Genomic DNA, 25,834 nt, shown 5'->3' with positions numbered 1-25,834 from the left:
TAAAATGCGCTGGCTCACAGGAGATAAGAATTTAGTTTGATCATACACAGTAAACGTATATGATTGATTAGTTTCCTTGTGCCACCTTCTTTACACTTGGGACTCCGCATCTGGCAAAAATGAATTATGGCCGCCGCCTCCAATCCGATCCATTCCCTCTTTTATGTGTTCTTGCTGTGCGGAGACCACCGAAAAAAGAAGCACTAAAAGAGGTGGCGTAATAATTCCAGCTGTGCCAAAGCAACACTGCAAAGGAATTTTCACTGGCCTCCACACTTTGGAAATCTCCAGATGTTGGCACTGCTTACATATCTCCAAGCTCCAAAATAATTTTCTACCTCAGGGTGTCAATCTCAACCTGCAATTGGGCGATCCTACCACGGGCGATACGGGAGATCAGTCTAGTTTACTACAAAGGTGACGGAGCTGGCTGACACAAAGAATAGCGAAAAACCACTATCGTAAAACTAGTGATAAAGAACGATAAGAGCCTGTTCTCGTGAGATCGCTGGCAACACCAAATTGGAGGGAGCGTGTCAATGTGATGCATGAGGCCCACAGTGAAAAATCCAAAGGCTTGGCGCTTCTTGTGGAGGCCACACAAGCACTAGCTCCAGAAAGACAAGAGAAGAATGCAAATGTAATAATGATGCAAGCCGACTTTGCGAGGAGCTTGAGCTGACAAATGAGAAAAGTGACACTCGGCGCATACGAAGAAACGAAGTCAAACAGGCCCGGCGAAGATGTCGCAAGCGAATGAGCGGCAGCGCGTTTAGACGTGAGAATAACCCACGCAGAGGCGAAACTTAAGCGAACGGGATCAAAGTCCAAAGCAAAAGAATGGAGAAGACGAAAAAAAAAGAGAAGAGAAAAAGAACGGTTCGTACGCTGGGTGTCCTGTGTGGCTCTGAAAAAACGAAATGATTCTCAGAACATTCTCCTTCTGATTGAAAGGAAAATAGTGGCTTTGTCCATCCGGGAAAAAGGAAATGCCGACAAATTGTATGGAAAAACTAAAAGAAAGAAATGAGGTCACCATTTCATCAAACAAGTTTTCAGTGGTATGTGAGACGAGATTTCACAGTGGTAAAGTTTTTTTTGGTGTGCCAGGGGCGTTTAATCTGCGAAAACAAAAGTGAGAACAACCAAGCAAACGAATCTCCAAACTTACATACAGAGTTAAAAATCAAGCTGCCTCTTGCTGGCACGTAGCAAAGCTTTTCGGATTGATAGTCACACTCTTCGTGCAGTTATCAGTCTTGTAAATTCCCACGAGTCGATCCGCCAGCTCAAACATGTTGTTGCGAAGGCTGAAATCGAAATAGCTCATCAAATCGCCGATTCGCAACTTGCGTTTTACCTGATTATTATGAACTGCGCGTCTTTGGTGCGGTCCTTCACGTAGTGACCCACAATCGAGACGTTTTTAAAATCTGCGGGCAGAAAATAAGCTTGAGCAGATTGCGAGACTCGCAAGAAGTTACCTAAGGCGGCGTCGATCTCGTCCATAACGTACAGAGGAGTCGGTTTGTAGTGATGCAAGGCAAACACGAGCGCCAGCGAGCTTAGTGTCTACAATACAAGACTTATGCCGATAAGTTTCTGCAAGTTGAGGAATGAAAGTGGCATCACCTTTTCACCTCCTGAGAGGTTTCCGATATTCTTCCAGCTCTTTTTAGGTGGTCGTACACTGAAGACTACGCCCTCGGAGAATGGATCGAGAGAATCCACTAGTTCCAGTTCGGCATCGCCTCCCAAAGTTATCATCTGAAAATAAAAATAAAATATCAGAGACCACTAGCAGAGTTGTTATGAAGCACACCTGATACATCTCCTTCAATCTTAAGGAAATTATGTTGAAACCCGCCATGAAATCATCTAGTCTGTAGCACAGCTGCTAAATAACCGCAATATAAGTCAGTGAACTTACCGTCGCTTACGCAGATCGTCATGATGTTTCTTTAAGTCGTCGCACTCTTGTGTCACTGCATTGAGCTCATTAACACGCTCCATGTAGTGAGCAGCTTTTGTCCGGTACCTTTGCAAAAGAAAGGTATTAAGAAAGAAACATTAAATATTCAATGCTTACTCTCCAATGGTGTCGAGATTCGGCTGCATTGCCTTCATCTGCTGCTCCAAAAGTTCTACATTTTTCAGGGCTGTTTGTAAACTGGAGACTGAATCAATTTGGTTCCCTTCAAGCGCGGCGTTTAGGGAGTCCAAATCTATTCCTTCTTTTCGTATCCTGGAAGATATATTCGCATGAGACAACAGAAATGCGTAATACTTACTGTTCAACATGCTCATTTAAAGCCTTGTTGCTTGTTTCGATCTTTTTCTGAAAACCTTTCATTTTCTGATCCATTTCTTTGACCAAACCTTTTAAGTCTTCCACTTTGTCCTGTGCGTCAATCTGAAACAGGAATGTGAGGATTAAGACAACCTGACAAAATTCACCAAACCTCTCCAGTTCGAAGCTGATCAACCATTTGCTTCTTTTCATTGTACAGTTTTTTCGTTGACTCCAGCTCCTCTCGTTGCTTTTCCATTATCTGTAGTCATCGTCGTCAAGGCTTATTAAAAACCAACGAATTTGCTAACCTCTTGAATGTCTTTGTATCTCTCTTGGACGACGAAGGCTTTCTTTTCAATCTCCTTGAATGCAGAAGCCTTCTTCTCCTTGTTTTCAGAGATGTTTTGTTTGTCTTTCCTCGAGTCTTCAAGCGTCTTCTGCAGTTTAGCTATTGTTTTGCCCCCGGTGTCCATCTGAACTTTTCGACGATTGACCTCAGTGTTCTTACTGTCTATATCCTGCATCCAAATCGTTAGTCAAGGAAAACATGAAGCGCGTACCGTTTGTATCTTGCTGACAAGTAGTTTTTGTTGCTTCAGTTTCTCACCCCCAGCGTTTTCAATACTTTTTTGAAGACTGTTTGCCTGTAGAAAAAACAAGACTGTAAGTCGATGGTCGTTACACTACTGGAAATAACCTTCTCCCTAAGCCCTTTCGAGTTTTCTTGTAAGCCAGAGAGCGTTTTCTCCTCGACCACGGCCAGCTTGTCCAGCTTTCCGATCTTTTTAACTTCAACAGAATTAGGCACAGCTTCAACCTTCAAAGTTTCAATTTGGTGATTTGCGTCCATCTTTTGCTTCTTCAATCCGTCAACCTGAAAAGAGCTAATTAGCTTGGAAATATTGCGGAGAACTATGGACTGCGAACCTCCATTTGAGCTTTGGAAATGTCCACCTGGATGTTTGAAATAGCCTTTTCTGATTGTTGATATTGTCGAGCCGCTTGGACACGTCGTTCACGAACTTTTGCAAGCTGCTCGGCCAGTGTAGAAACTTCATTTTCGGCACTTTCCAAAGCCTGACGAGTAACACTGGAGTCACGTATGGCAGTACCCATCCGCCCGCCTCGGGGTTTGCCACCACCTCCACTCATTGTTCCAGATTTCTCAAATAGTGCTCCATCCAATGTAACCACTCTCCGAAATTCTGTATTGCTCCCATACGCAATTCTTGTTGCCTGGTGATAAAAATGAAATAAAAAAAGTGGAAAGTCACGAGTTTCTTACCTGGTTTAGATCTGTAGCTACAACTGTGTTTCCAAGAGAGGCGTAGAACGCCAGCTTCAACCGGCCATCTCGAACGTTAACCAAATCAAATAATCTGGGAACCCCTTCAGGAGTTCGAACTTCTTGGTTCATCTTCGACCGAAGCCCTTCTTGTTTGTCCTGGAAATATTTAATTTTGTGAAAATGTAAATAACCCGAAAGGCAATTACCAGGATTAAGAACGTTGCTACACCCAGATTATTTTTACGCAATAGCTCAACACACGCTTGTGCATCCGAAGCAGTCTCAACAACTATGTAGTCCAACCCACCGCAAGCTGTTGATATCGCTACGTCGTACTTTGCTGCACGCAAGAAGTATGAGAAACATAAAAATGAGAAATTCGTTTTCAGAAGTTTCAGGAGAAAAGGAGGAGATAACGCACCATCAATCGCCCCAAGGTCTCCAAGTCGGCCATAAATGCCTTGAATTTGTCCAGACTCTTTTGCCTGAAGAACTGCACGAAGGACTGCACCTTGGCTCTTTTCTGACTCTAACGTAGCACGCATTTCATTCAGCCTCTTCTTAGCGGATTCCTCTTCGGCTGTCAAAACTTCCTCCTCTTTCAGCAGGGCCTACAGAGAAATATTAGCCAACGATCGTATTAGAACTCCCTCACCTTCTCGTCCGTCCGAGCACTCTCAGCAAGACGTTCCTGTTGTTTGAAAGCTTCAGTTTGCCTCGGTAGAGATTCCTCTTTGTTTTGCAAATTTTCATTGATTATTTGCAGCTGTTTCTTAGCAGCCTCATAAGCGTTGATGGCTCCCTCGTGCTGTAACAGTGAAATGAAGAGACTGCTGGTAAACAGATGCTTACAGACCTTGTCTTTCAGCAGCTTGCTCTCTGATCGTGCAACATCAATCTTCCCCTGGCAGTCAATAATTTGCTTATCCCATGGTTCTAACTCAGAACGTACGGATGACAAGCTTTCCCGATACCTCTCGATTTCATCTACGACAAAGGAAGCAAATAAACGTGTCAGAACAAAAAAAAATTTACCTTTAGAAAGATCCTTTAGATGCTCAAGTTTCTCTTCTTCTTGACCAAGCTGTTTAGTAAGTGCTAATATTTGTTCTTCCAACTGTGGAATGACAATTTTACTTTCTTCGATTTCTTTTTCGAGCTCCTGAATCCGAAGTTCATCCTGCAGGCCAATAACTGTAAGACCACGATATGAATGAACTGATGTTTACTTTAGCAGTTTTGTCCTCCAGCTTCTTTAGCTTTTGCTTCATATGCTTAAGGTCCTCTTGATACTTCAAGTCTTGGCGCTCGAACTCCTTGAATTCGTCGGCACAACCTTTCAAGTCCGCTTCAAGCTCCTACAAAGCAACTTAAGATTAAAAGGTTTTCGACATAACAGAATGCTGTCAAACCTCTCTACGCTTTGCATGCTTAGTGTAGTTCTTTTCAAGTTCTTTCAAGTCTTGAGAGTACTGAGCAACCTTCTCCCTGTAAAGGACTCAATAGCTGAAAGATAAAAAAGTTCCGGTAAAAATACCTCTCTTCCTTTAATTTAGCCTCGTGAGATTCAAGATCCTTCTGAGCTTTCGTTGCATGAGCGCTTGCATCTTTCAAAGCAAGCTCAGACGATTTTCCCTGCCACTTCAAAAGCTCGACTTGCTTCAACATATACGTAACAGCCTCATTTTTTGCATCCTGCATTTTGCACTTGGTAAAAGCGAACGATTGCGATCTTTCTTACTTCTAAACCGTCCTTTTCTTTCTCTGCGTTCTTCACACGTTGCACAACGCTAGTTCTCTTCTCGTTCAGAACTTCAAGCCTGCATCATACAAGTAAATGCTCTAGCTTCCAGAAAAGTATGGCAACTTACTGATTGCTAGCCTGTTCAATCTTTTCCACGTATTGATTGGAACCAATTATGTCTTCCAAGTACTCTAGAAATCCTTCATCATGTTGCCCTTGTGATTTTGGCTTCATCAATGAGATTTGTTCAACCTCACCCTGACCAAAACACAAAGAAGAAAAGTAAACAATTTGCCAAGAAAAAGAAAACTGTGAAAGCTACCTGGAGAATGAGAAACCGATTATTATCTAGATCAATCCCTTTCCCCCTGAGTTTTTTGGTTACTTCCGTGAAGCTGCTCAAACTGTCGTTGATGTAGTATTTCGAGCTGTTGTCCCGAAACGCTGCTCTTGTGATGACAAAGTCGGACCCAGGAACAGGCTCATACGTTTCATCGTCCTACATAAACGCCAAAAAAGATGGATAGATATAACTACGCGAGAAAACAAATTCATACCAAGTCTACAATCTCCTGGAAGTGGACTGAGACCTGTGCTTTATCCAGGTTGAGATGGTACGTGGAGTTGTGGATCAACTCCGAGACCTTGTTTAATCGCATCTAGAGAAGAAGAGAGAAACACACAATTAATTCTTAAGTAGACAGCAAACAAGTTAGAAAAGAAAAGAAAGCTACCTGCTTGGCTCGCCTCCCAAACACGAATAACAGGGCATCTATCACATTGCTCTTACCACTGCCATTGGGTCCGACAACAGCGGAGAAACACTGGAAAGGCAAACCAAAGCACTCCAATCCTCATGGAAATCGAGAAATGGACGAAAAATACCTTGTGGAATGGGCCAACACGCTGCTTCCCAGCGTAAGACTTGAAATTATCCATCTCCATTTCCTTGATGAAGAGCCTGGGGCCCTTTGGCGCGCCGCCAGCGCCATGCTTCGGCTCCACTCCATCCATACCTTCTCGGGATCAAATCAACGCGGCCGCTGCGGCATGAGAGAACGATCCAGCGCGCCACGCCCGGAGCTTCCAAAAACCCTAGAGCCCCAACATCTCAAAAAACTTGGCGGGAAAATTCGGTCCCGGGTTCGAATATCACCACCAATCATGCTTTACACCAGTCGTTAAAAGCAGCATAACTTTACACTTTGGTATATAAGAATGTGCCTTGAGACAAATAAGCTACGTTTCTTTTTTCTAGTGCCAGAAGAAAGGATGAGATAGAGCTTGCTTCGCGGATAGTCTCTCCGTTGGCTCGTATCTCAGCAATCCTTGGAGGAGATCCAGCAACACATTTGGGTACTGATCGACGTGTTGGAGGATCATATTCTGGAGCCATGGCTTTCCGTAAGAACATACGCACAAATCTAGAACCAGAATGGAGCTTACCCGTAGCCTTGGAAGTTTTCTCACAGCACGAACGCTCTCTCGAGAGACAGCACCCTCTGGCCAGTTGAGTTCCACTTTGTTCTTGAAATACTTCTCGGCTCGTCGACTGGAAGAAAGCAAAAGTTAGTCACTGCTTTGCTTTCGAATTTTCTTACTCTGCTTTCTCGATCATGTGAGCAGGGAGTGGACCAATTATACGTTCCATCATAGCCAGATGTTCCAGATTCTCATGCGTTTGGAAGAGCGTACTACCCTGAAATTACAGCAGGAGAATGATTGTGTTGTTTGAATCCCAAGGTAACTGCATATACCGAGCACAGCTCAACAAGTATACAGCCTATGCTCCATATATCACAGGAGTAAGACCAGCCGAGGCCTGAACGAAAATGCAAATCTTAGTATGCTCGAAATCACACATTTAATTTCAAATCGCATACCAAGTATCACTTCTGGTGCTCTGTAGTGCCTCGTCGATATTACCGAGCAGTGGTAATGACTGTTAAATGTTGCGCTTCCGAAGTCGATGAGCTTGATCTCGCTCGTCCTTGGAACTCTCACGTAGCACCGTCCTGGTCCTGATCGTTGGTACAGGCCCTGAATGGTTCTCGGTTACAAGAGCGACAAACAAAGAAGTGAAAACCTCACCTTGAAGTCGGGGACTTTGACATGATCTGGAGACACGAGCAGAATGTTTTCCGGCTTCAAATCCGTGTGGATAAGAGTAAGATCGTGCATGTCTGCAAGAAAACAACACACATCAGATTCACACAAAATATTTCACTATGTGCATCCCATGCCATGCAAATAAAGAGGAATTCTTCGTCTAGTACCAGCTTTAAAACTAAAAGATTTAAGCCTTCGAGGTTGCTTTGACAACACCAGACCTGTGAAATTTATACAAGAACAAGAAGCAAAGTAATGTCCATACCATGACATATTCTCGTGGCGGTACCTCTCATTCTTCAATCCTGTAAACTTCACGCTCCTGAATCACGACTAGGAACGTCTTTGAGTTAGTATGACCACCTCTCAAGCTGTACTCCCTAGTTTCTCAAGCCTTATGCAAGCATAGCATGGGTGAGATGAAATACGTACATGCTACGGACTCGAGCAGCTGCCGACCAAACTCCCGAACAAGATCGATTGCGTAAGGACGATACTCATTCTTCCTGAGAAAGTCATAAAGGCTTGGTCCCAACTTCTCGAAAACCTGCATCACACACCATCCAAAGTTGTCCTTCAGTATCGAGTGTCATCACGCCTTACCATGCAAATGTGGTTCCGGAAATCGAACCAGCGCTTTAACTGGACACAACGTCTGCAGAACTTCTCGAGTCACAGGAGGCGAAGGAGGAAGTGTGCCTGTCACGAACCTTGAACCATTCCGGTCATATCTCGCAAGCTCGTTGAGAACATCAATCTCAATCATGGCGGCGTCACGATACTTTTGCACATTTCTTATGAGCTTGATAGCCACATACTCCTGTGTGTCGCGATCCCAGCACTCCAAGACTCGCCCAAAGGTCCCTGCATAAAGAACGACGTCTAAAAATCCACGCAAGAGAAAACAAAGTATGGATCATACCTTCACCCATCTTTCCTATGATTTTGTCTGCAAAAAAAAGATCACCAACCATAAGAAAAACTCACATCGCTAAGCTTCGCGAACGAAACAGCTCGAAGAAATGGGGATATGGAGTTTTACAGCGAGGTGTGATGTTCTCCCCGAGCTCGAAAACGAAATGGCCATCTTTGTCATCTTCGTGGCAAGCTTGAGGAGGAACTACTACGTTGAGATGGCCGGTCACGGGGTTGGGTACCTGGAGAGCAGCCGCTGTGACCATACCAGCATGAATCCTCCGCGGAAAATCCTGGGGCTCCGTGTAAGTGCTCGCAATCGTCTGGAAGAACACATTCCCAATTCATTCCCAAATCCGAGAGAAGGGGGAAAAGGAAAATCTCTAGACTTGCCTGGTAGTAGTGAGGAGCGGCGTAAATCGCTGGCGCTGGAGCATAGATCGCTGGATGCTGCCGCCAGTACCTCGATGGATCGTAGAATCCCCCACATTCTACAGGGACATTCGTGGCGATGTGCTCCACGGCGGCGGCCGGCTCCGCCCATAATCTCACGCGCTTGCCGGGCCGGCGATCGACATCCACAGCGGCGGCGCGCCTCATTCGGATTGGATCGATCGATCACTCACCCTGCGCTCTCTTCCTCTCCTCTACATCCAAGAACCCTAGATCATACCAAGACGAGTGAGCTCCGTCCTACCTAACCCCGATGCAAAGGATCCAACCAAGCAACACGGAATTTTTTAGTCCGGGATTTAGCGCACTGTGAGAGAAGTGCCTTCATGGGAAAAATGTAGCCATAGCCATGGCGAATATGCCTGCGAGTACATTCTTATTCTTCTGCGCGACAAGAGATCTGGGCCTTTGGATCGGCTGCGTGATCGCAGCCGTGGGATTTTGGAAAACGATATGGACCGTCGATGCGTTGGCCCAAACACAACAACTTTTTTTTTTTGACGAGAGATTGTTATTGAGTAAAATGATCGCCCAAAAGCAAAATCTTTTTGGCGCACTTCAATGAATGAATCAGTGGTAAAATGGCTATGCGGAGCTTAACTCCACGACCAAAACGCCTGAATTTTCAGTGGCAGTCCTGGAAAAAAAAGAAGAAAAAAAAAAAACAGAGCCTTTTAGACTAAACAACATTGCCATTTTTTCTCTTTTTTTTTTCTGCTAGCGAAGCTCACCCTTCTTCCTGTTTGCATTGTGCGCTTGGAGGCAAAGGACGGGCCACTTTGCTCACGTCGACCAGGCCAAGGTTCTATAAAACCAGACGAAATCTTTGAGTATCACATAGAACTACGCAAGCATTGGAGCATACCTTTAAGATCTCAATTGCCGTCTTCTCGGAGTTTAGCGTGTAAAGATGCAATGCTTTGATTCCGTGAGCAAGGATCTTCTTGCACATCTCGGTTCCAAGGTGAATTCCATACTTTCGCACTGCTACCGGATCATCCTTGATGCTCTGCAAAGCATCTCTAACATCTGCAGGGACCTGACAAGAAAAAGCATTTAAGTTCTCTCGCAGAACAAGGAAAGATCAAACCTTCGTCCTGCAGAGTGTCGTCATTCGCAAGAACTTTCTATAATCGTTGATTGGCAGAATTCCAGGAACAATTGGGCAAGTTATGCCGATTTGTCGGCAATCGTTGACGAACTTCAGGAAGATATCCGTGTCATAAAAGAGCTGGCTGATGATCAAATCGGCTCCCGCGTCAACCTGGTACAAAATCCAAAGATCTCATGAACCTGGAGTCCGTGTTTTATAAAGCCGTGAAAAGATCTTACCTTCTTTTTGAGATACGCGAGATCTTTCTGGTAATCTTCTTCGGTGGCAGATCCGTCCGCTTGAATCACATCTGGATGAGCCTCTGGAAAGAAAAAGAAAATCACAAGTTTGCAGGAAATCCAGGACTTTGCAATACCAGGATAGCCAGCAACAACAATGCCGAAAGAAGATCCGTAAGTTTCCCGAATATGTGAAACCTGTTTCGTAGAGTCTGAGAAGCCTTCCAAAACTAAGAGCCAACGAAAGTAATCTCCTCACCAGATCAAGAGCGCAAGAGAGATCGTCGCTGCCAGCAACATCCAAGGCCTCCTCTCCCTCGGGAGGATCGCCGCGAAGAGCAAGGATGTTTTCCACTCCATGCGACCGAACAAAGTCCAGAGCACTGTCAATCCTCTCCGGTGTCGATCCCACGCATGTCAAGTGCATCATCGTCTCCAAACCAAACTGATCGAGAAGAAAAAAAAATATGAGAGAGGAAGAAATCGATGAGCTCATCCAAGCCCAAAAGCAAAAGGAGGAAAGGCAAAAGCTAAAGGAAGAAGCATCTCACCATGGTTTTCATCTTCCTGGCGATCTCGAGCGTCATCTCGGAGCTGCTGGCACGCCAAGTAATGTCACAAAAGCTGGGCTGGAACATGACAATGCGGTCGAGGCTGTCGAGGAGTAGCTTCATCCCCTTGGGAGTCCTGGGAGGCATAAATTCGAAGGAGTAGACGATCTTGTCCTCGCTCCATGCCTCCTTGACTCGATCGATGATCTTCATCCTGGCAGACAGCTCGTGAGAACCCGCATTTCAATCCCTAGCTCGCCAGGCATCAAAACCTAACCGGCGAGCGAGCGCTTACCTTGGCGAGAGATAGATCGATCAGTCGATCGCCCGCGGATGGAGATTCGATCGATCAGTCGATCGCGTGTCGATGGAGATTCGAACGATCGGTCTAGGGCCTTCCAAGGTCTTATTGTTTGCGCTACTTTATTTGACATCGTGGAAGGCGTGCGCGTTGAAAAGCGTACTACCGCAAAACCAACCAACCCTTCAAACCCAACCAAAGCCTCCTTGAATATTCTTTTCTGGTTGGGTTAAAGAATACTTTCTAAAAAATAGGTATATTTAAGCTATTAAAATAATAGTTAATGAAATCTGTTTATTTATATATAAATAAAAAAAACGAAAAATAGAAGAAGTTTTTTATACTAAATAATCTCTTATGATTTTAAGAAATACATGCTTAAAATTTTAAATTTAAATTTAGCAAATATTTTCAGTTAAAACTCATTTAAACTATTATATATTTTTCCAAATAATAAGTAAATAAACATGTATTTTAGAAATTAAAAAATATTGTGAAACACTTACATTACCACAATATAATATGAACTCCAATTCAATGTAAATAACAAAGATGAAATTACTGTGTTTATAAAGTTTTAAATTATTTTGTCACTATTATCTAATTATAATAATTGTTTTCAAACTTTTATATGAGTTTGAATAGTTGTGTTTTCTTAATGTTTCTCTTTGTGAAAAGGTTGCATTTATAATTCATTACAAATCCATTATTCCACTAATTATTTTGTCAATATCATTTGATCATTAAATACACTTTAAATACACTAATTTATATATATAAACCTAGAATGCCATAGAACCTGCCAAAAAATTACCACGTAATTTTCCATTTATCACATGGACATGGTTTGGGGCAGAGGTGGCCGGAATTAAGGACCCGAGTGAGAATTAGTGGCCCCTTACCCTAAGGCAAGAAGTAAAAAATCTAGAAATTTTAATTCCCACCACCGGATTTGAACCCTGTTCATATTGACACTTGTCACTTGTACATATCCATGCAATAGTGATGAAAAAGATCAATGTTTTTGGTTAAGGATGAAGATACCGGGTCAAAGACAATTAGATGATATATGACTATTGCAAGGACTTCAAGATGTTTTTGAGGCTACCACCAGAATGTTGACAAACAGCTACTTTAGCAATTATTCTTTCCATGTTTTCTGACAAATTAAAATAACTACTAGCTGTTTATCTTCATACATTGACCTCATAGTCCATATAATCAATATGCTATAAAAAACAAAAATGGACATCATAAAAACTCATCTAATTAAATCTAGATGTGTGTATGTTTCAAAAATGTTAAAATTCATAGCATTTCTATTACTTCATTACATGCTGCTACATGCAAGGCATAGCAAATTATTTGTGTCTAACCTCATTTTTTTTTTATGAAGTAGCCTTAATTAAATATAAAAAATAAACTTATTTCTCTATTTGTGAAATTCAAAAAACTGAGTTGTCCTATGCTTGAGTAGTATAATACAATAAACTTATTGGCTTAACTCATTAGAAAAGTTAATTTAAAAAATATTTTGTTGTGAGTGCATGGAATATGGAAAGGGAATACAGAAATGTGCATATCAATTAGCCCAAAAATTCTAGCTTATATACAAGAGCGAGTGGTCCGGATTGAAACCAATCCGACGGCTACCAAAATCCCACTATGCTAATATTAGTATACGGCATCGTAGCCGTACACTTGGCCCTCACATCATCCCCTCCTCTCGGAATAATGGAAGGCCGTCAGGGTTCTCTTGTAGATGGGCCGGGATCTGGAGGAACGTCAGGAGGAGGCATCGGCGGGTCTGTAGACGGTATTAACTGCTCCTGATCCCTTTGTATGAAGCGTTTCAACTGCTACACATACACAATCTCCGGAGGATCGGCCTGCTGAACGTCATGCCGAACCTCATAAACTTGCGGTCCAACTTGCCGCAACACCCGATACGGTCCCTTCCATTGCGCAAGGAGCCCCTTAGATAAACCACGTATCGTAAGATGGGGAAAACGGACTAACACCAAATCATCCATTTTGTACTTTGCAGGTGGACGATGATGGGAGTTGTAACGCCGTTGTTGTCCCACTTGTATGCGGCCTAAGTGTTCGGCAGACTCTGCTCGGACAAGTGGAAGAATGCTCGTCAAATATTGATCCCACGACCTAGCATCAGGAGTTCGTGGTAATCGCGAAGGTAAACCTAGCTCCGTTGGTAATATTGGATCATGACCATATAGAAGTTTATATGGTGAAGCACCAACAGAACTTTGCACCCCTGTGACATAGGCATACCGAAGAGACGGCAAATAACCATCTCAATCCAAATGCTAAAAGTTCACATACTTCGCAATCATCCCTTTGAATGTCCGAACAAGCCGTTCCTGGGTGATGAATAACATCAAAACTATTTATCTGAAGCTTCAAAGCCCACTGAGCAATACGACCAACCAGGTTTTTCCGCTTCAATAATGAAGTAACGGCAGCATGGTCACCTTCAAGTAACGTCCGAGAACTATGTAGATATGCATAAAGTTTCTCGAAACCCCAAACTGCCGCTAAACACTCCTTATCTGTCATGGAGTAGTTCACTTCTGCTGGTTGTAATGTACGGCTTATATATGCAATGGGATGACGCTGACCAGGCACACTCGGGCTTTCTTGCATCAACACACCTCCAAGACCAATATCAAAAGCATCTACGTGCAAAATAAAAGGTCGAGTGTAGTCAGGATATGCCAAAACCGGAGGAGTCGTTAACAGCTCTTTGAGATTCACAAACGTCTGCTCACAATCTGAAGACCAGATGAAAGATAACGTTGATGACTTTAGCAACGCTCGCAACGGTGCAGTGCGATCAGAAAGATGATCCACAAAACGACCAAGATACTGCACCTTGCCCAGGAAGCGCTGCACATCATTCACACACTTCGGAGTCGGGAACTTTAGAACGGCTACAAGTTTGTCAGGATCAACTTGCAAACCTTCATGAGAAATACGGTACCCAATGATAAGTTGTGTCCTTGGACCCAAACACGCACTTCGACCGCTTCAGCTTTAAACCAACGTCCCGTAGCCGATCCAATACTTTACACACATCACGAATGTGCTCCTCCCACGTCCCCTCCGAGTGAATCAAGACATCATCAATAAAGTCAGCAGTCACCTCTGGCATATCACAAAGAACCTCGTCCATCATCCGCTGGAAAGTTGCTGGAGCATTGTTCAAACCAAACGGCATCACCAAGAACTCGTACAAACCAAATGGTGTACGAAAAGCAGTCTTAGGAATATCTTCTTCGGCCATCGGTACTTGCCAGTACCTAGAAGCAAGATCAAGCTTGGTGAACCAACGACTTCACCCTAGACGATCCAAGAGATCAGCCGTGTGAGGAAGAGGGTACACGTCCGGGATTGTCACTTCATTTAACGGACGATAGTCGATGCAAAAACGAATACTCCCATCAAGCTTCGTCACAAGATGAGGTTCATATGCCCAAGGACTCTGCAACTTCCGAATAACACCCTTCTCCAACATTTCCTTGACGTTTACACGTAAAATCTTGATCTCCTTGGGTGACCGATGACGAATAGGAACCTTGATTGAACGAGCATCCTCGGTTGGAATCGGATGACGTGTGGCAATCTTGGCCCTAGAAGATAGGTCAAATTCAAAGAGATCAGAATACTCTTTCATGAGCCGATCAACAGCTACAACACAAAGATCTTCAGAGGGATCAGAAAAGGGAAGAGCAGAACAAGATGGAAACATAGGAGGAAACAGTGGGGAAACAAAAGTAATAGAAGCAAAGGTAGAAGGAGAGGGATGAAGAGGTACGGAAGTGAGAGGAATGGATAAAACATAAGGAAGTATGAGACAAGGGGGAGAAGCCTCAAAGTCACACTTGGCATGATTGCGCTGCAACCAATCCATACCAAAAATGAGGTCAAAAGCTTGACTTGGCACCACCCACAACGACTGCAACTCAAGCTCGAGATCGCCCACATGCACAACCAGGTCCGCCTTCTCTCGTGCACATGCATGTGTACGGCCGTTGCCATAAAGAATGAAAACTGGATCCGCCGCACGACGCAAGTGTAGACAACAACGTGTGGCAACAGGTCGAGCAATAGACGATAAACTCGAACCTGTATCAACCAACACGGAGAGAAGAATAGGAGACCTCTTGTTATAAAAACGAGCTTGGAAAGTAAACACTGAATGAACCGGTGCCGAGTGAACCCCTTGATGATACTCTCGAAAGAAAGATGGAGGGCTCACTAACTTATTCGCGCAAGGTCCCTCCGTTACTCGCGCGACTCCTCGTTTCCCGGATGCACCTCGGTGTCCAAACCTTCCACCGTAGCAACACCAATAGGACGTTGCTGACGCCAAGGTCTCCATCCAGGAAATGGAGGTCGCCAATCCGGAAAGCGTCGACAACGCTGATAAGTATGACCAACTTCATCACACACCCAACAACGAACATCACGGCCACGACCATGTCCTCGCCCTTGTCCGTGGACTCGAGGAGCAGCAGCATCAACTTCCATTGGAACAGGACCATCACCCATAGGAAGTGGAGTTGAAGGATGTGCAGCAAGAAGTGGAAAAGGCAATATCTCATAATGTTGTGCTAAGCGAAGAGCATCGTCAAGGGTGGCAGGAGCAAGTGCATGCACAAGGCTGACAAGATCTTGACGAAGTGCTGGCCACAACATTCCTAGCTTATCCGCTCCGACTTATTTGGCTCCGCACGAAGCAAAAGACTTTGGAAGCGAATGCCAAATTGCATCACCGACTCAGATGGCCTTTGGCAAAGACGATGCAATTGTTGGAAGGCATCGTCACAATCGTCGGCATGTCCGAAGGCGCGTTTGAAGACGTCCAGAAGAACACTCCAATCCCCACGAGTGGCTGCACTCAATCCATTGTACCACTGCAACGCCGTCCCTTGGAGACACAAGGGAAACTCACGCAAATGGCGAGCATCATCCGAAGAATGATATGTGGCAATCACCATGAAGTGATCGAACCAATGGTACACATTATCCCCAGGATTCCCACGAAAGAACTCTGGCCGAACGCGAGGATTGGCACCAAGAGCAGGAGGATTTGGACCACGTGCCGTGAATGCCGCCATCAATTGAGTTTAGTTGTTCAATTGCAAGCACATAGCATCAAGCAATTGAACCAACTGTTGCTCTAGAGTCAAAGGAGGAGATTGCGGATCGGCCATGAAGATGAACGAAAAAGAAAGAGCAAAAAAAGAGAAATGACAAAAAGCTGGAAAGAAATGGTAAATCTAGACAATGCAAAAAGCTAGATCTAAACCAAAATCCTGAAAGGAAAGAACAAAAGAAAGGAAATGGAAAAAGCTAGATCTAGACAATGCAAAAGCTAGATCTAAACCAAAATCCCAAATCCAAGCACTCCCTAGGGACAATCAAAGGTGCCCCTCACCGCTACCAATGTGAGTGCATGGAATATGGAAAGGGAATATAGAAATGTGCATATCAATTAGCCCAAAAACCCTAGCTTATATACAGGAGCGAGTGGTCCGGATTGAAACCAATCCGACGGCTACCAAAATCCCACTACGCTAATATTAGTATACGGCATCATAGCCGTACACTTGACCCTCACATTGTGAATTTTTTTTAAGGGTATTAATAATAAATAATACATATTTATTATATTATTTATAAAAATGAGTATTAAAATATTATACTTATTTTACACTTTTGCCTACACATTTAAATTGTATCTTTCATAATCTGAACTTAAATATGTGTGTACATATAAACCCTAAACCCTAAACCCATATAATGATGGATTTGAGTGTCATCCAAGCATTCATCACTTTTTTCAATCACAAATCTAGCCATTTAGAAGAAAAGGAACTTATTCCATTGCTTTATTTCATCTGTATTCCAAAGTTTAGAAGAAAGCTTAATAAAACTGTAGGAGCAGGGATTTGTTGAGTTTAGCAATTCATTAAGTTGCATATCATCATAGGGTCAAAATATCTTAGGAGTGGGTAAGAAAGTGAAAAAATTGCAAAGAACACATCAAATCTTGAGGTATGCCACTCTTTTGAAGAAGAAAAACATTCCTTTCTTAATAATTTCTTAGATCCTATCACAAGATTTACTATTCATTCAACTACAAAGCTCAGCCAGCACAATATGCATACATGAAGCATATCATGCACCACTTCCTTTCCTGGTCAAAAAGCTATAATAAGAAACAAGCATACTACAGGGCAAAGGAACACAACTTATAAGAGCTCGCGCGCAAACACTCACAGCTCCCAGAGGCTGTCCCATTCTGGCCTATCCTTGCAGCAGGAGGTAACTATCTATTTCTATTTCAAATTTTTAACTAGACTTGCTTCTAGCTTGTGGTGCAGAGAAGTTTGGCAGCTCATGTCCCTAGAAGTGTACCTGAAAGCCAATGTCCTGGCATTGCAAAGGTAAAAGATTGTCAAGTTGAAAGAAAAAGAAATGTCTGACTTCTCTACTATTTCTCTATGTCTTGTAAGTCAGCCTCCAGCCAAAGCACGTAGCCAGAAGCATATGACTAGAACATGGAATGAAGAATCAATAAAGAAGGCTATGCATGAAGTGGAAGAGTATGGCATGTCTAAAAGAAAAGCTGCTCAAGAATTCAACGTACCTCAAATGACTTTGTGAGATCAGTTAAGGGGACGTAGCACAAGACGACCAGGTTCTCCCACCATTCTTACATCATCGGAAGAAGAGTCTCTTGCATCTCTAGTGAAAGCTTAAGCTGAAATCAGTTATCCACTCACTTTCAATCAGCTAAAAGATGCAGCAAAGTTGTTAGTTACTGGCAAAGTAACTACCTGGATAGAAGGAAGACCAAGTCGAAAATGGTGCAGAGGTTTTATGAAAAGACACCCAGAGATCAGTAGCAAAGTCATTGAGGCCTTGGAGCTGCAACAAGTAAAGTCCTTGAATCAAGTAGTTGTGGCACAATTCTACAAAAACTTGGAAGCAATTTACACTGGAAAGAACTATGAGGTAGATCACATTTGGAATGCTAATGAAATTGGCGTTCGGGTTAATCGTTTTGGAGGTGTCAAAGTGTTGGCTGCCCGAAGTGCAAGATCCTATTACCGAATCGTCCCAAACAACATAAAGCACATGACTGTTCTAGTGGCCATAAATGCAGTAGATGGATGAATACTTGGCTTTTATATCTTCAAAGGTGAGTGGAGCAAAATTGGATCACAGATTGTGAAGTTGGAGTTGCATTTGCCATCAGCAAGAAAGCCTGGATGACAAACAACTTGTGGCCATAGTGGCTTGAACATTTTGTGAAATTAGTACCTAGTGGATGCTTGCCTATAAACCGCCATGCTCTCATTGTTGATAGCCACGGATCCCATGTCATAAAGGTTGCACTTGACACAGCGAGAATGTTAGGTGTAGATGTGATTCTTCTTGTAGCACATACTTCTCATTGCATGCAGCTGTTAGACATTGCATGTTTTGGGCTATAGAAGCGTTACTTCAGGTAGTGCATGGATGAACACACTCTTGGACATCTAGGACACGAAGTCAATCATCAAGATCTCACACGGTTATCCAGTAAACCCATGGCTATGGCTTTGACACCTGCAAATATTTAGTCTAGTTTTAGAGCAAGTGGTTTATGGCTGTTGAATAAGAATGCTATGGACACTCACTTTGGTCCAAGTACACTCCATGTGATATCTCTTGACAACTTTGAAGCAGACTTCAAAAACACTTTGGAGCTGGGAGACCAAGAGATCAGCAGCCACCTCAATTATGAACTAGAACTTGAGCAAGATCTAGTGCAGCCTAAGCAACAAGCAAGTAGTGATCGTGATTAGCTTGAGCATCCTAAACTTCCTACACAACTTGAGCAGCTAGGTAAAAAGCACTTCTCAATTCTCATTCACTTACAACTTTGTTTTCCAAGAGCTTTGCTAGAGCATTGAGTTGAGTAGTGTGAGGAATACGTGGATGTGCCTGGATGGCAATCAAAAAACAATAAAGTGGCATACCTACTTGCAAAATTATTTTCAGGGGTGCAAAGTCGTCTTCGACTTGGACTAGTGTTGCAAGCTAGTGCTAGAACTGTTTTAACAAGTCTAGAATTCACTAGTGTTGTTGAAGCAATTGCCACAAAGAAGCACATGAGAAGCAAAAAAAATTGGAAGCAATTAAAAGGGCTGCAAGGAAAAAGGAAAGAGAAGAAGCAACAATAAAAAAGAAAGAAGCAGCAGCCATCAAGAAAAAAGGCGAGGGAAGAAGCAGCAGCCAGAAAAGCTAAAGCAATAGAAAAGAAAAAATTGGAAGCCTTGAAGAAAAAAAGGGAGAAAGAAGAGGAAGCAATGAGAAAAAAAAATAAGAGAAAGAATGAAGTCCTGGAATCTCTGATGCCAAGCAAACACTCTAATATCTCTGGGCTTGCTTGTAAGAATGTCATTGTCCCACGCCACCCTCACTCCTCACGGCAACAAATGGACGATGTTAGGGCCATCAATGGACAAAAAATTAGGCCATAAATGGATGGATATTGGGCCATAAATAAACGGACTTATGATAAGTTTAGACTTTTTGGTAATGAGCGGCTTTTAAAATTTTGTGAGTAGTTTTTTCTAAAAATCTATCATAATAGTGCCAAACTTTCTGGGCCACCAGATCTAGCCAATTGCTGCTGTTCAATGAGGGGTAACTGTAAAAGGGTTATTTATTTAACCACATCTTAACGAATTATCATGCTAATGTTTGCTCTTGGCCAATGGGAGGTGGCCAAACTGTGTGGGGTGAGAGAGGAAGGCATAGTGACACGTGTCACATGCAATGTGTTGACCATGACTGTGCTTGTTTTTTGTCTTGTCAAGTGAAAAAGTTTGTTGACTAGCCTATGTTTTTCCTGAAATTGTGATTTTTTTAAAGATCTTTTGAATTTAAAATTTTCCCACAGAAATCACCACCATTGCTCCCAGCATCGAGGATCTCTGCCGCTGCTTTAGGGAAAGGGCGTAGCCCTAAGGAGAGAATGCACTCAAGTAAATGGTAAGTGAAGTTGCAGCTCTCAAATCTCCCACTCAGAGATCTCCCACTCAATTGCCACAGCAATCCCTGTGGGAATAGGCGCCATCAGCAGTCTGGAGTCACAGGCTCTAGATCCACCGCAGGATCCTCCCGAGCCCCCAGCGGCAGTAGCTCTATCAGCCATGACAAAGATGAGCATGGCCACTATAGAGGAGCTGGAAGATGCCACTTAGCCTTTCTTTATGTACCTCACCAATTGATAAGGCAATTCTTTGTTTGTAATGATGTATTCTAGACGAAACATGGGTGACTAAACTTAAGCCCAGTCCAAGAGCAGAGCTGTTATCCATCAAAAGGACGACACATTTGGGGTTCTCTTGGAACGTTCTCAAGGATTTCATCTGATAGCATCCAGCTTCACAATAAGCAAACGTGAGAAAAAGAAAGGCTTTCTACCTTGCTTGCAGCAGGCATGGGACTGTACATTCCTGCATGCTCTACCCCTCCTTTGGTGAGCTGCGAAGAACACGAAAGTAAGATCATAAGCCAAACTTGCGACAGCTCTTTACTTGCAGTTCAATTGCACTTATATGCTCCAAAAACTGGGAAAACACGATGGCCTTTTCAGGCAGTTTCCCGTTTTCCTGTTGCAGGCCTCTCAGCCTTTCAACAAGATAAGAGGCTTTACTGCTTGAAGTTGCTTGCCATTGAGAATGCCAGTCTTCCTGCACAACCGAAAACTGTGAGCCAGCTACCTTTGGGTGACCATTCGCTTACTTGGATATAGGATGGTTGTAGCTCAATAAGATCTTGTGGAACTGGCCATTGCGGATTTGGATTCTCTGGACGAGCTTTCGGTGTCTGCATTTGGTACGGTTTTCCACATTCCGGTAAAATGCATCGTTCACAATCCAACGATACGCACGACAAGCACAAGAAGTGACGACAAGGTGTTAAGATCGGAAGTCTACACCATTCTCCACACCTGCAAACGAAGTAATGGAACCAGTTAAAAGGAAAAAGATAAAACTTTAGTACCTGAAGCAGTTTCCTCCAAGCAGAAGAGAGCCCTTTATGAATCCATACTGGTCCGAGGTTGGATCCATGCCGTCCTGAACAAGCATCTCCATCGTTTCTTGGATATCTTGATTAGCATTCCGGACTTTGATGTGGCCCGCAACGCAGCAAGACAGCCGGACGTTTCTCAGCGTAGTATTCTTGAGCTTCCACTGCTTCGGATTCAAGAGAGACTCGACGTGGTCGGGATCATTCCAGTCTGCCATGAGAAGATTTCTCCGGACCGTCTCCACGAGCTCGTTAGTTTATACGCAGTAAATCATATATTATACCTTTACGTACAAAAATTATATTTAAATAAATGAATCCGTACATTATTTTATCCACTCTATAAGATTCTTCTCTCTTATTCTTATTCAAGGTTTTCGCCCTAGCCCTAACTCGGAGGCGGCTCATGGCCGATAGAGGTAAGAGGCAGCGGGAGGATTGGGGAGAGGATTCGGTAGAAGCCCGAAGGAGGAGACGGCAAGAAGAGAGCTGCAAGGCATTGGAGCAGCTGGAATCTGCACAAGAGATGGTGCGATCGATCGAGATGAGCTATCGTGAATGCCCGGAGGACCTGTTCGATGATTTTGAAGGTTTCGATCCTGAGTGGAAGCAGAGGTATCTGGATCTGCTGCTTGAGAGTTGGGACAAGTTGTCGCCAGAGCAGCAAGAGAAACACAAAGGCATCGGCCCACGGTATGTACTTGAAATGGCGCTGCAACAAGTAGACAACAAGGCGCGGGAATCAAAAGTGAGAATGGTGCTGGAGAAGTACCCAGCGCTTCTTTTCGAATCTTGGGAGTGTATCCACAACAAGGTGAAGGGCGAGGAATGGCTTGATGGAATCTATAGAGCTTGCTGGTACAAGCTGACACCGGAGGAGCAGCAGCAGTACAAGGAATTCCGTCCACAACATGGCATAAAGTTAACGACGGCAGCAAGTAAGTGCGTCAGTTTGCATGAAGGTTTATGTTTGCTGCTGCTACAGGTCGAGCATTTGACATGGAGTATGAGGGCAGTGGAGTAGACTCGCTTTACGACGCCCTGAACAAGATCAAAGAGGAGACTGATTTTTCACGTGTCGTTGGTCTCTTCCAGTCCAGCGGCTGGGGTAAGTCGAGGGTGGTTCGAGAGTTACATCGGAAACAGGTGTGGGTCATTTACTTGTCGCTGGGTTCTGGCTCCTGTTATCCTCAGCCGTCATATTTCAGAAATGCTTTCCTCGGCCGTGTCAGGCAGGCACTGGGAAATGGAGATTACGCAGGCCATCTCGCATGCATGACCTACTGTCTTGCTTATTGGATCGCATGCATTGAGGAGCTGGGTGAGGGACTAGGGAAAGAGGAGCCGTGGACGCCGCAGGTGTTTGCAAACATGATGACGGTAGATGGTGGAAAAGACTTTTGGCCGGGAGTGGAGAATCGGATCGAAAAACTTGAACAGGAACTTCAGTCTCTCCAGAAGATAAAGGCCAGTACTCAGATGGAACTATGGACGACATGGGAGACTAAAGCCACTCAAGTCTTCAACAGGTATATTCGTGAGGTCCCTGCTTTGGAAATTGGTACGGAGACGACAGGCCAACCGTTGAAGCTGCTGTTCGTCTTCGATGAAGCCCGGTCGCTGTTACCTTCCAAAGATGGACGGGAAGAAAACGTGTACATCCCGCTTCAAAGATCTACACGAGTGTTAGGTGGAACATGTTTAACTCTGTTCATAGACACTACATCCAGGGTCACCAGTTTCTTAGAACCCGAGTGGTGTGATCCTTCTGCGTGGAGTCGGAATCGCTGCTTTCTTCCGTCTCCTTTGGTTGCCTTCTTTAAGGGAGATATCGGGGAAAACAGCACACGCCTGCCAGCTACGTCTACACAGGGGAATTGTTTTGAGGAGGTGGTTAGTAACGAGTGGATGCTCAAGTATGGCCGACCACTTTGGTGGTCTCTCTACCTGAGCAACCTCGCCACGGATCCTGCTATGGATGCGTCTGAATCCTGCCAGGATCCTCACCGATGGCTTGAGAGTGCTACAGATGCAGATAAAGCAGAGGCGTTTCAAACGGTATTTGGGATTGCGCAGTATAAGCTTACCTTGGTTACGACTAGAGATATCACTCGGTACAGCGAGCATGCGCGCATTGCCATGTTGGGAGTCAGATACGGGATTTTCATAGATCCATCGTCCAAACTTGTGGAGGATCTGATTGCGAGTCATATGCTGACTGCATTGTACGTGACAAGTGGCCGAGCTCGGTTGTTTGCTACGTGGGTGGCTGAGCCGCTTCTTTCTGAAGCTGCATTGGTGTGTATCCAACAGTTCAAGGAGACACCAGATGGCTACAGGCTTCTGTTTGAGCCTCTCCAAGCATTGTTGTCCGCGGGCATCGTAGACAAAGGTGAACAGGGGGAGCTACTTTTAAGGATCATACTCTTGGAGGCAGTAGACAAGGCACGGGAAATGACTGGAGAAAAACGATCTTGGTGTACAGTGGACGAGTTTTTCTCTCAACTGGTGAAAATGCCACTCAGCGAGCTGGCACAGCAGGAGAAGATGCCTCACCAGGAAAAGGTGCGAGCTGTCGCACAAGGCAAGATAAGTATCAACTGCTTCCGTAGGATCTACAAAGACAAGACAGACTTGTCTGATCTCGTTGAGGCCTTTAAAAGGCGTTGTGGGATAGTATGCTACCGTGGTGCATGGGGTGTGGACATCTTAGTGCCCATTCATTTGGGAGATATGAAGGACAGGCTGAAGTTGAGCGCGCTCTTCATTCAGGCAAAAGATATGAAGAGATCGTCCGGGCTGATTGCTCTCGCCAAAAACTCTCCACAGTTTTCAGGCCTCGGATGTTTGGACGAGTCACCATATCTGAGTTTACATATGGACCTCAATTCTGGTTCTGGGAATGCGAACAAAGTGGATATGGTGGCACCGGAGCGCGTTTGGAAAGCAGTTAGTTTATCTAAGGAGGCTCAGAAGGCAGTGCAGCAGCTGGGGTCTAAGGTGCATGAAATTCGGAAGAGGCTAGAACGGGAGAATCAGGTTTGTGTAGGTACTTTTGTATCATCTCTTTTCTGATTCTTTCTGTATCGCAGGGTGGATGCCCAATGAGTAGGCGGAATGAAGGGGCAGCTCAGGAACAGGCTCTCTTGGCGTTGTGTGACTCTTGTATTGTGGTGCAGTCTGAGAGAGAGTCGGGCTCTCAGTTGACACCTGAACAAGAACAGGTTCTTGCAAATCGAGTAAATCCACTTTTGTATTTTTTCTGATTATTTCTGTGTGGTGCAGTATGAAGGGAAGAATTTAGCTCAACAAGAACAGGTTCTCTTGGTGTTGTATCATCTGTTTCTTTACTCTTGTATTCTGGTGCAGTCTGAGAGAGAGTTGGGCCCTGAGTGGATAGCTGTTCTTGAAACTCCAATAAATCCAGAACAGGTTTGTATAGGGACCTTCATATCTTTTCTGATTCTTTCTGTGTGGTGCAGCATAAAGGGAAGAATCCAGCTCAACAAGAACAGGTTCTCTTGGCGTTGTATCATCTTTTTCTTACTTTGTTTTGTGGTGCAGTCTCAGGGAGGGAAGGAGGTAGTGATTCAGCGTTGGAAAGAATGGATGACAGCAGACATAAAAAATCAGATCATAGTCAAAACTAGGGGGTTGGACTGCTTGTCATTGGATGCTGACTTTCTGAAGATCTTAGAGGATATAAAGAATGTTCAGGTGCGGCCACAAAAGATCGTTAAGATCATTCCAGAAGATGGTGCCAAGAGGTACCAGGCCATTAAGCAGGTTTGGGAAGTGCAGGACCCATTGCTGCAGGACATGTTCGGGATCTTGAACATTAATGACTTAACTCTAAAGTGACTAGAATAGTCACTGTAATTGTCTTGTTGCAGTTTTCCCAGACACAGAAGACTACTGTTCATTACAAATCTACTGGAATACTTCCACACAGTGAAAGGACACATTGCACTTGTTGATCATACCCTTGCTTGCTGCACGTCCATGGAATAGTTTGCTGAAATTTGAGAGTGTGGTTTCAGAGCCTTTTTTGGATATTGGATCTGGATGAGATTGTCATGCTTAATGCATCTATAGCAGTTCTACATCCCACCATACAAGCTCTTCCTTGATGAGCATTATAGAAACCTTCTGCAGCAATGTGTTCTCTTGTGGGTTCGTCTTTTCTCACTGGCAGGCTCTTGACAATCTCTTGGGCATTCTAGAGCAATCTGAAGTGATATCAATAATTATCAAGATTTATTCATTAAAATTGTTTTTCTTATTTAATTTACTTATAATTACTTTCTGTTATTCTATTAATTAAAATGGACTCATGTGACGCAGCTGACATGAGCACTTAAAGCGCCAGAGTCCCCTGGTTTCATCTCCAAGAGTTTCTCTGCGGCACGAGCTGCAACATCGATGTTCTTGCCGCTACCATGAACTTTGCAAGCACTGATCAAGCTCTTCCACGTGAGGAAATGCGGCTGGAAGGGCATCACCAGCAGCAGACCTTCAGCCTCGGCAACCAGCCCGGCTCGTCCCAGCACATCTGCCATCACCTGGAAGTGAATCACATTTGGAGAAATACTGTACTCCGCCACCATAGATCGAAAGTAGTCGAGTGCCACATGGAGCTTATTGCAAGTCAGGAAAATTCCCTGGAAACTTATCTCGTTTCTCGCCTCACCCTGCTGCCAGAAAACATCGCATGCTGTGGCATCCGTGCAAA

The 25,834-nt window shown here is 44.1% G+C and overlaps 4 protein-coding genes across 11 annotated transcripts; 1 reads left to right on the top strand and 3 right to left on the bottom strand.

Moving 5' to 3' along the window:
• Positions 1-982: 982 nt before the first annotated feature.
• LOC112341321 (structural maintenance of chromosomes protein 4-like) lies at positions 983-6,432 on the bottom strand. Its single transcript, XM_024661223.1, has 29 exons — positions 6,211-6,432; positions 6,060-6,149; positions 5,883-5,984; positions 5,648-5,824; positions 5,453-5,583; positions 5,323-5,401; positions 5,119-5,276; positions 4,994-5,069; positions 4,811-4,939; positions 4,617-4,761; positions 4,438-4,568; positions 4,237-4,389; positions 4,003-4,192; positions 3,788-3,921; positions 3,579-3,737; positions 3,221-3,529; positions 2,991-3,167; positions 2,854-2,937; positions 2,602-2,811; positions 2,463-2,552; positions 2,292-2,413; positions 2,090-2,245; positions 1,931-2,038; positions 1,823-1,883; positions 1,633-1,767; positions 1,485-1,572; positions 1,361-1,433; positions 1,172-1,310; positions 983-1,121 (listed from the first exon to the last, which is right to left on the bottom strand). The coding sequence occupies exons 1-28, from the start codon at positions 6,337-6,339 to the stop codon at positions 1,187-1,189; spliced, it is 3,720 nt and encodes a 1,239-aa protein (XP_024516991.1). The 5' UTR covers positions 6,340-6,432; the 3' UTR covers positions 983-1,121; positions 1,172-1,186.
• Positions 6,433-6,511: 79 nt separating this feature from the next.
• On the bottom strand, positions 6,512-9,171 carry LOC9663048 (serine/threonine-protein kinase AFC1). Of its 5 annotated transcripts, XM_024661227.1 has the most exons (13): positions 8,743-8,812; positions 8,477-8,672; positions 8,357-8,383; positions 8,145-8,298; positions 8,038-8,089; positions 7,867-7,981; positions 7,700-7,756; positions 7,417-7,508; positions 7,209-7,365; positions 7,083-7,147; positions 6,927-7,024; positions 6,772-6,877; positions 6,512-6,711 (listed from the first exon to the last, which is right to left on the bottom strand). In XM_024661227.1, exons 7-13 carry the CDS (start codon positions 7,728-7,730, stop codon positions 6,580-6,582), a joined length of 681 nt encoding a protein of 226 aa, XP_024516995.1. In that variant the 5' UTR covers positions 7,731-7,756; positions 7,867-7,981; positions 8,038-8,089; positions 8,145-8,298; positions 8,357-8,383; positions 8,477-8,672; positions 8,743-8,812; the 3' UTR covers positions 6,512-6,579. The 5 variants fall into 5 exon arrangements, 4 of the variants coding, with proteins under 4 accessions (XP_024516995.1, XP_024516993.1, XP_024516996.1 ...); XR_002990516.1 differs by lacking the exons at positions 6,512-6,711; positions 7,700-7,756 and having other exon boundaries at positions 6,859-6,877; positions 6,927-7,147; positions 8,743-9,171; XM_024661224.1 differs by lacking the exons at positions 6,512-6,711; positions 6,772-6,877; positions 7,700-7,756 and having other exon boundaries at positions 6,923-7,024; positions 8,743-9,170.
• A 210-nt stretch (positions 9,172-9,381) lies between these two features.
• On the bottom strand, positions 9,382-11,115 carry LOC9663047 (methylenetetrahydrofolate reductase 1). The gene is made up of 9 exons (XM_002987327.2): positions 10,981-11,115; positions 10,686-10,899; positions 10,394-10,579; positions 10,272-10,332; positions 10,135-10,217; positions 9,893-10,066; positions 9,668-9,841; positions 9,534-9,607; positions 9,382-9,439 (listed from the first exon to the last, which is right to left on the bottom strand). Exons 2-9 carry the CDS (start codon positions 10,896-10,898, stop codon positions 9,388-9,390), a joined length of 1,017 nt encoding a protein of 338 aa, XP_002987373.2. The 5' UTR covers position 10,899; positions 10,981-11,115; the 3' UTR covers positions 9,382-9,387.
• Positions 11,116-21,483: 10,368 nt separating this feature from the next.
• Positions 21,484-24,994, top strand: LOC9663046. 4 transcript variants are annotated; one of them, XM_024661330.1, is made up of 7 exons: positions 21,484-22,040; positions 22,088-24,141; positions 24,195-24,326; positions 24,388-24,420; positions 24,472-24,534; positions 24,585-24,617; positions 24,667-24,994. In XM_024661330.1, the coding sequence occupies exons 1-7, from the start codon at positions 21,509-21,511 to the stop codon at positions 24,961-24,963; spliced, it is 3,144 nt and encodes a 1,047-aa protein (XP_024517098.1). In that variant the 5' UTR covers positions 21,484-21,508; the 3' UTR covers positions 24,964-24,994. The 4 variants fall into 4 exon arrangements, with proteins under 4 accessions (XP_024517098.1, XP_024517099.1, XP_024517100.1 ...); XM_024661331.1 differs by lacking the exon at positions 24,388-24,420; XM_024661332.1 differs by lacking the exons at positions 24,472-24,534; positions 24,585-24,617.
• Positions 24,995-25,834: the final 840 nt, after the last annotated feature.

The sequence above is a fragment of the Selaginella moellendorffii genome, unplaced genomic scaffold (genome assembly GCF_000143415.4).
Source record: "Selaginella moellendorffii unplaced genomic scaffold, v1.0 SELMOscaffold_81, whole genome shotgun sequence".
NCBI lineage: Eukaryota > Viridiplantae > Streptophyta > Lycopodiopsida > Selaginellales > Selaginellaceae > Selaginella > Selaginella moellendorffii.
This window is presented reverse-complemented; position numbering and strand designations above follow the sequence as displayed.